Genomic DNA, 8,970 nt, shown 5'->3' on the forward strand with positions numbered 1-8,970 from the left:
GAAAAGATAAAGTTGTAATTAATACATTCATTAATGCGAGATGAAGTTGTTAGAAAATATTTGTTTTTTTTGTTGAAGAAAATTAATTTTCTCCCCCACCAAAAATAGTATGGACCACTACAATGGATGAAAAATATGACTTATAAAATTTGAAAAATTAGAAAAAGATATAAACATTTGAAATCTCATATAATCTTTTAAATTTTTTGATTTGATTGGTTATTGTTAATGTCATATTTGCATTGACATGAATGCTTTGGGAATCTTCACTTTATGAAGAGGCTTGCTCAAGAAAATATTGATGTCATCACAAGGGAGATTAGAGATCGAGGTTTCTCGGAGGATCTTGGCCAGGCTGAATCCCTTGCTTCTAGAGCTCTAGAAGAATGGGAACTTCGAGAGGAAATTTTTTGGAAGCAAAAGGCTCGAGTTGATTGGCTCCAGGAAGGTGATCGAAACACTGCCTTTTTCCATAAAACAATGCAATCTCGCCGAAATCAGAGCACTATCTCTTCTTTGGTTAATTCTCAAGGTATCCAACTGAATTCCTTGCCAGCTTTGTTGCAGGAGGCTATTTTGTACTTCTCTACCCTCTTCTCTGAGGACTCTCCTCCTGGTGATAATGAAGAAAATATTATTTTGTCCTGTATTCCTTCCCTTATCACTCACGAAATGAATGATTATCTCATGCGTCCTATCTCTTTGGAAGAGCTGGAGGCGGTGGTCTTTGGCATGCCTAAGGGGAAGGCTCCTGGTCCTGATGGTTTTCCAGTTGAATTCTTTCAGGAATTTTGGGACATCATTAATCATGATTTGTTGGAGGTGGTTAAAGAATCCTATGCTAGCAAGCAGATGCTTCGAGCTTTGAACTCTACATTCTTGACTCTTATTCCTAAGAGAGAGGGTGCTAATCAATTGGAGTTTTTTAGACCAATTGCCTTATGTAATGTGGTCTACAAAGTTATTACTAAGCTAATTGCTGAGAGACTGAAAAGGTGGCTTCCCATTATTATCTCAGAAGAACAAGGTGGTTTTGTTGCTGGAAGACAAATTTTGGATGGGGTGGTTATTGCTACTGAGGCTATTCACTCTATGGCTACTTCAAGGGAGAGAGCCATGTTTTTTAAGTTGGATATGGCTAAGGCCTACGATAGAGTTAAATGGAGCTTCCTAAGGAGTATTCTTCTTTCTTTTGGATTTAGCTCTGACTGGGTGAGTTGGATTATGAGTTGTGTTACTTCTGCCTCTTTTTCTATTCTTATTAATGGTCAACCTTCACAACTATTTGGTGCTTCTAGAGGCCTCCGCCAGGGTGACCCTCTCTCCCCATATCTAGTCATCATCATGGCTGAAGGCTTGGGCAGATTCATTAAGCATCAGGTGTCCTAGAATTCTATTCAAGGCTGGCGGTGGGGTAATGGCTTACCTTCTCTTTCCCATCTTCAATTTGTTGATGATTCTGCTCCTGCCAGTCTTGCTAGGATCAAGGAAGCTGAAGCCTTTCGACATGCTTTGGATGTTTATTTGGCAGCTTCAGGCCAGAAAGTTAATGAGCACAAATCTTTCATTTACTTTTTTAACACTCCTGATTCTATTCAGCACAGGATTGTTGGTATCCTACGGTTTCAGATAGGTTCACTTCCTTTGACTTATCTTGGCATTCCTATTGCTGTTTCTAGGCAGCCACGTCTCTTCTAGCAAAATTTGATTACCAAGCTTCAGGATAAGGTAAATCATTGGACTCATAGATGGCTTTCTACTGCTGCCCGGGTTACTCTTCTTCAAGCTGTTATCCAAGCTCTTCCTACTTATAGAAGCATGGTTCATGATGCACCTATTTACTTTCTCAAGGAGTTTGATTCTCTTTCTCGACAATTCCTTTGGAGTGGTAATTTGCGTAGTACTAAATGGAGCTTGGTTAATTGGGCAACTGTTTGTAGGCCTAAAAAGGAGGGTGGTCTTGGTCTTCGTTCTGCTCTATTGAGTAGACAAGCTTTGGCTGCTAAACTTTATTGGCGATGGTGCTCTGGACAGCATCAACTTTGGGCTCGTATTATCACTCATAAATATTTTCATGGTATTGATCCTTGCTCTGTTTCTGCACTTCCTCTTGAAGGTCGTGGCTCAATGGTTTGGCATACTTTGAAGACATGTGCGTTGTTGGTGAAGAGGGGTCTATTCTGGATATGTAAAGAAGGTTCTCAGGCTTTGTTTTGGTCTGATGCTTGGGATGGATTCCCTTCCATTTTATCCATATACCCTCATCTTTAGCCTCTTTGTGACTCTTTTATTTCCGCTGGATGGGATAAAGTGGCTCATTACAAGACTCCTTATCAATTGGGACCTATTGTTGGTTATAGATGGAAGCATTCCTCTGATTGGCCTCCTGGAGGTATAGACATGGATCGTCAGGAGCTTTCTCAAATTCTGGCCTCTAGAGAGTGTTCCTCTTTGCTTGGTCCAGATGTATTGGCTTGGGGTGGTACCTTGTTTGGTAAATATCATGTCTCTGTTGGGTATCAGGAGATAACTAGACAATTATTTGGGGATGCTGAGGTCCCTTGGTGGAAGCAAGTCTAGAATAAAGTTTCTTGGTCCAAGTGCAATTTTTTCATGTGGCTAGTGGCTCACAACTGTTGTCTTACCTGGGATAATCTTTGTAAACGTGGATTTCAGGGCCCCTCTTATTGTGTTTTGTGTGGTAATGGAGAGGAGTCTGTCTCCCATCTGTTCTTCTATTGCTCCTATTCTACTCAGATATGGCACCTTTGGTGGAGCACTTGGGGTTGCTCTTGTCAACATGCTTCCTCTTTGCCTGAGTTCTAGGCTCGCTTGGGTAGTGCTCCCTCCAAGTCTTCTTCTCTCCATGCTGCTTGGATTGCTGGCCCATCTTTCATGCTTTGGCATATCTGGTTGGAGAGAAATTGTTGCATATTCCAAGATGTTCGGCTTGGTGTTTTGCATCTTTGGTGGAAAATATCACATTCTCTCCAGGAAACTATTCTTGTGAAGTGTGAGCTCAATGGGGGTATGGATCCGGTTGATCTTGCGATCTATAATCGCCTCAGTTTTCATCTGCAGGATGGGGTTGCGGCTCATAGGTTTCCTTCTATGTCCAGGTAGCTTCACCATCAGAGGAAGGTTCGGGTTAATCGGGATGGGCACTGGACTCCTCCTCCCTGTGGAGTTCTGAAAATTAACACTGATGGTTCTTCTCGTGGGAATCCTGGTCCGGCTGGTATTGGCGGAGTGGCTCGTTGTAGTTCTGGGAATGTTAAAGTTTTCTTCTCAATTCATAAGGGTGATTATACTAAAAATCTCATGGAAGCTCAGGCTATTTTATATGCTGTGGAACAGTGTTGCTTGTGGGGATGGAGTAAGATTATTTGTGAGTCTGATTCCCAAGTGGTGGTGAACATGCTTTCTTCGCAAGAGCTTGAGGATGTTAGTTGGCAGCTGGCCACTGTTGTTAAGCAGATTCTTTTCTTCTCTTCCTCTTTTTAGTTCATTAGGTTCAAGTATATTTCGCGAGAATGGAATAGACCTGCTGATTGTTTAGCCAAATGGGCTTCTAGTCATGATCCAGGTTGGAATATTAGGGATAGGGGGCAACTGTCCTTTGAGATGGTGCAAGAATTTGATGATCTTGTTGCTCAGGATCGAGCTCCTTGTTGACCTCTCCTTGTTGTATTCCTTTCTGTCTTAATAAATTTTTACCCCTCTTTTTGCACAAAAAAAAAAAAAAAAAAAAATGCTAAAAGTTGGAGCTTTAAAATCTTCTTGATTTTTGGGTTTGAAAAAATAATTTTCTCCTTTACTATTTTTAGTAAGAGCCAATAAGATCTAAGTTGAATAACTTTTTTTCATTAAAAAATAATAATAAAAATGTTCAAACTTTATAAAAAACTTTGAACCTAAAAAAATTCTTCAATCTTATTGGTTAAACTAACATATTTTATAGTTTTTCCTACCTATGATAGGAACTAATAAGTGGAGCCTACTATATAGATTTATACAATATTTGTAATAATGATCAAATCTATGGAAAACATAATATTTTTCATTAATTTATTTTTCAATAAAATAAATTATATATGGGTATTTAATTATTTATCATTTATATATGTTAAGATAATATTAACATAGTTTTTCAATATAGTTTTCTAAGTATTAAAAAAGTATAATTTGATCATTTTTCATGGTCATACTTATTAATAATAAAAAGTATAATAGATTTGACTCTTAATTAACATTGTCTTTAATGATAACATTGTCATTTCTATATAGCCCTCTTCCCCTTAGATATATTGTGGTACATGAAGCTAACTAGTGAACCCACCTAGTCTGCCCAACAAGCATCTTGACACCTTGGAACTATGCAAAAAGAAGCATCTGAAAAACTCTTACCTTAAAATTACTTCCCATCAAGGTAGTCGTGAAACCCCACTGATGTGATTATTAATTTAGAATCTATTGAATGGAAGAGGAAGGATCTTTCAAAGAATAATAGGAAAAGGTCTTGCTAAAGGACAAATTCATCATTCGCAAGGTGAGGTCTAAGGATGAGGCCACAAAGGAGGCAAGCACCCTGGGATGATCTCATAAAATTGCCATGTGGTCATTTAAAATTGGCATGTTGAAGAAGGTTGTGGAGTTCGATTGTGATGAAGATAGTAGTTGTGAGAATAAAGAGAATTGGGAGAAGAGTAGAGACGTGGAGAAGTCAAGCTTCAAGGCAGCTTGAAGATAACTAATTCATGTACCCATGTCTATGAAAGGCCAAGGTCTAATCCTCTAGGCCTAACGAACAAAATAATGCTTGAAGAGGAGATTGTTGTAGGGACCTATAAAATTATTAAGCATAGTACCTGTGGAAGTTGTAATGCAATGATTGTTTGAAGAAGTTGAAAGCTATAATCATGAAGTTGAAAAGAAAGATTGTGAGAATCTCAAGGTTAAATTTGGGGATGATAAATAGTTCAACTACATTACAATGCCTACTATAGAAAAATATACTTAAAGAGGATGCCAACAATGAGGAAACTAAAAGGAACTTCTTAAGTTCCTAATTGAAGATTGCCCCAATTTTATAAAATAGAGTACAAATGAGTTGGACGAATGTAGTGTCTTGTGTGTTTTTCTTTTTTTGTATTGACAACAACCACAATGGTGTAATGTTTAATCTCTATACGAACTTACGATACTTATGTTTAAGATTGTTAGCAATCATATATTATTGGTTAGGTGTGTTTTGATATGAGCTAATCACAACTCTAACTATAGTTTTGTAGCTTAGATGGTAGTGTTTATAAGACTAATAATAGCACTAATAGCCTAGATATTGTTCATTTGACTTTTTAAATTAGATGTGATTTTTGATATTGTTGTAGTGTTGTTAATATGTTGTTAACATGTTTCTAGTTGCTTTTGATTGTAATCCTTTTGGGTTGATTGTAATATATACACTATAAGAACAAGTTGTATTAGGATAGAAAAATTATTGACGCATTTATTGTATTTTATTTCTTTAGTAATATGTGCTTTTCAAGAAAAATAATTGAATGATGTATTAGGATTGACAAAATTTGGTTAGTGTGTGTACAATCTTTGAAGTGACAAATAAGCAATGAACTATTAGATCATAAAGGAATGATCTGATTTCCCATTTAAACATTCAACAAGAATAGTCAATCAAACATTGACTTTATTGATAAGAAAATCACCCCACAACAACTTAATAATCACACTATATTAATAGCCACAATATTTTCTAAATATAATTTTACATAAATTATATTAAGTTTTAAAATAAATATAAATTTGTTGTGGAGAATAAATTTAAGTTCTTAATTAATATTTATTAACCTATTTGTGTATACTTGCATGAAGCTTGTGTTGTGTTGATCCTTTTTTTTTTTTTTTATGGAGGGTTTAGACCTGCGAGGTAGCCTAATGAGACACAGCCTACGAGCTACCAACCAACGAAGACTAGCACAAAAATATTTTAAGAACCCGATATGGGTCCACTCATGCCTAAAAACCTCTTCAGTTTAGAGGAAAGAACCAAGGAGCATCCACGCCATCAAAATCACCCAAGGCACAATCTCAACCTCATCCATGATATTGGAGCCTTGCACTCTGCAAGACTTGATCCTTGGTGGACTCTTTATGAGCTATTCAACTTCACCAATAGACCAAGGGTCTATTAACGATCTTCCCATTTTGAAAAGAGAGATATTCTTTTTTTAATTGAGATTTAGACTTGTGCTCAAGGTTGCCCAATAGCGAGACAAAACATGCGAATAAATTAGTCGAGTAAGGGCCACCACACTAAATTTTCTCTACGACATATAGGTGTGGGCGTCTATGGGTTGAGATCTCTTGACTAAGAGCAAAGGGTTGAGGGGTATTCATTCCACCAAATTTCTATGGGGCATGATCCCAACTTCATCTTTTGTCACATTGGATCCTTTGCACTCATCAAAACTTAATCTCCCATGAGCTCATCCACCCTTAAACATCACAGTAAGGAGGAAAATTAAGTTTGGAAAAAATAAGTCAACTTTGACTATTCAACACTTTTAGTCTTAGAATGAAACTTAATGTGCTTAGTCTGCATTTAGAAACATTCAACTTTACAAATAGACCAAAACTTGAAAATGAAAATTTTCTTCTGTTCACATTTAGAGAAAACAAACTAAGATATTGACAGCACAAAGAAACGTGTAACATTGAGAGCAAACAAACTAAAGAAACTAAGGTATGGACAGCACAAAGAAACTTCGCATGTCCAGTGTGAAGTCCGATCTCTACATGAATATAACTTCTCTCACACTGCATAGACTGATATTTTCCAATACATCATCGAAAAGGAGAGATTCTATCTCTGACTCTTCAACTTTTTTGGCTGTGTGAAATTGTGGAGAAAGAGTGACTCTTCAAACTTCTCTACCACTTCTTTCCATGATATTTCCTCAAGGCCCTTTATACAAAACTTGTCATTACCGACATGATAAAATTCCGAGTCACTATTCCCTTGTCCACCGCGCTTCTGTCTTTTATTGTTGACTCCGACTCCAAAGTCTCACGTTTTGACCGCTGAAAGAGTGTATGAAATTTCCAGGGCGAACAGAACATACCGCTGAAAGAGTGTATGAAATTTCCAGGGCTACTTTGGACTTTCAGCTAATATAAATACGGATACTCACAAACATTTTTGAATTGTATTCCAATGCATTAACTATTAGCTTATTAAAAAAGATGGGTTTTTTACAACTATTTTTCTGCAAGTCGCGCCTTTTCATTTTCCTTTTCCTCTTTAATTTACCGGCCATGAGAGCCCATTTTCCGGCGAAAGCACCAGAAGCGAGTGAACAAAATCTATCAGCCAGCAAGGAAGTTATACTCTACGCCCTGGCCATCGCGACATTCATTGTCCTCGGAATATGCTTTCTCTACCGTGCGATTCGGTCGAGAAAATGTTCCCGGTCGCCGGCAGAACCAAGAGCATATCAGATTCAATTCGAGGCCCATGAATTGTCGGCGGCAGCGAGAGGATTCCACAAAGACTGTTTAATTAGGATCACCGAATGGGCCTCCGTATTCAAAGCCGTTCTTCCGGAGGGCTTAGTTGTTGCCATTAAAAGGCTCAATTTGAACGACTCTGATGAGGCAAATCAGAGGTTTTTGGAAGCTTGCATTGCACTCACTCAGGTTCGACACTGTAACCTGGTCGGCGTCTTGGGATTCTCCGTTTCCAAGCAGTACAAGTGTATTGTGACCGAGTATGTGGACTGTGACAGTTTGGAGGAGTTGCTCAGTGGTAGTAGTTGTAGCTTGAGTTGGGAGACCAGGGTTAAGATTGCACAAGGGACTGCTCGTGCACTGCTTTACATGCACGAGGAGTGTAGAGTTAACTCTGGTAGTCCGCTTGTTCATGGGGACATTAAGCCGACCAATATTTTTGTGGATGTTGAAGAACAAGAAGCCCTTTTGAGTGATTATGGTATCACTCCTCTCATCCAGAATTACTCCGGGTCTTCTAAGTTTCAGGGATTCTGTGGATATGCAGCTCCAGGTAACAAATTAATCCGAAACTTTTTGAAGAAAAAGATATTAATGACATCAAGATTTGATATTTCTGAACTAATTTTCTTTATATGTTATAATTTGTAACAGAGTGCATGAGATCAGAGGCGGTGTCTGCAAAATCAGATGTGTACAGCTACGGCATGGTGCTTCTTCAAATGCTCACGCTGAAACACCCTTCAAGCGAACAAGTTTCAGGAAACTTGCCAGAATGGGTAAGAAACAAGATTCTTCATTCATACGAGGGAGTTCTTGATCCCGCCATTTTCAGCGACGCAACAGAGTCGAGGAAGAAGGAAATAAAGAAAGTAATGGGGCTGGCCTTGACGTGCACTCGACATAATCCGCAGACCAGACCCTCCATGAAAGATGTTGTTGAAACTCTAATTCAAATTAAGAGCTTTGAAACGCACAACATCCGGCAAGCAGCTCATGTTTCCGGCATTGACAACGTATAATTTTTTTAAATGTTCTTAGAAATTGACTTAAAGGGGGAAATGTATTTCTATCTGTGTGTTACCCTGTTTTCTTCATTACTAATTGGTCCATTTATTCAAAAAGCACTATTACGGCTATTGCGGGGTCTTATTGGAGGATATTGGGCGAATGTTTTAAAATGACACTTTTAAACCACCTCACACTCTAAGAGTTCTACAAAGAGCTCCGTAAATGAGGAAAAGTCAATAAGTTAGCTTTAAGCTCTTCACTCACCTATGGAGGTTCACCGAAAAAATCAACAAATTTTGACATATGAATTAGGAACTGTAGGTGCATGAAGTTGGCATGGGCGGCTATTGGGTCACTCCAGTAGTAAATATTACTAACCACTTGATTATTTTGTGGGTTGGGAAACTTTTAGTTATACTACTTGCATCCGAATTG

General features: G+C 38.1%; 1 protein-coding gene across 1 annotated transcript; it reads left to right on the forward strand.

The window, feature by feature from the left end:
• Positions 1-7,239: 7,239 nt before the first annotated feature.
• LOC149569919 (putative proline-rich receptor-like protein kinase PERK11) lies at positions 7,240-8,663 on the forward strand. Its single transcript, XM_089817826.1, has 2 exons — positions 7,240-8,077; positions 8,179-8,663. The coding sequence occupies exons 1-2, from the start codon at positions 7,261-7,263 to the stop codon at positions 8,544-8,546; spliced, it is 1,185 nt and encodes a 394-aa protein (XP_089673952.1). The 5' UTR covers positions 7,240-7,260; the 3' UTR covers positions 8,547-8,663.
• Positions 8,664-8,970: the final 307 nt, after the last annotated feature.

The sequence above is a fragment of the Cupressus sempervirens genome, chromosome 3, assembly GCF_028749045.1.
Source record: "Cupressus sempervirens isolate cs-2001-9-10 chromosome 3, ASM2874904v1, whole genome shotgun sequence".
Taxonomy (NCBI): domain Eukaryota; kingdom Viridiplantae; phylum Streptophyta; class Pinopsida; order Cupressales; family Cupressaceae; genus Cupressus; species Cupressus sempervirens.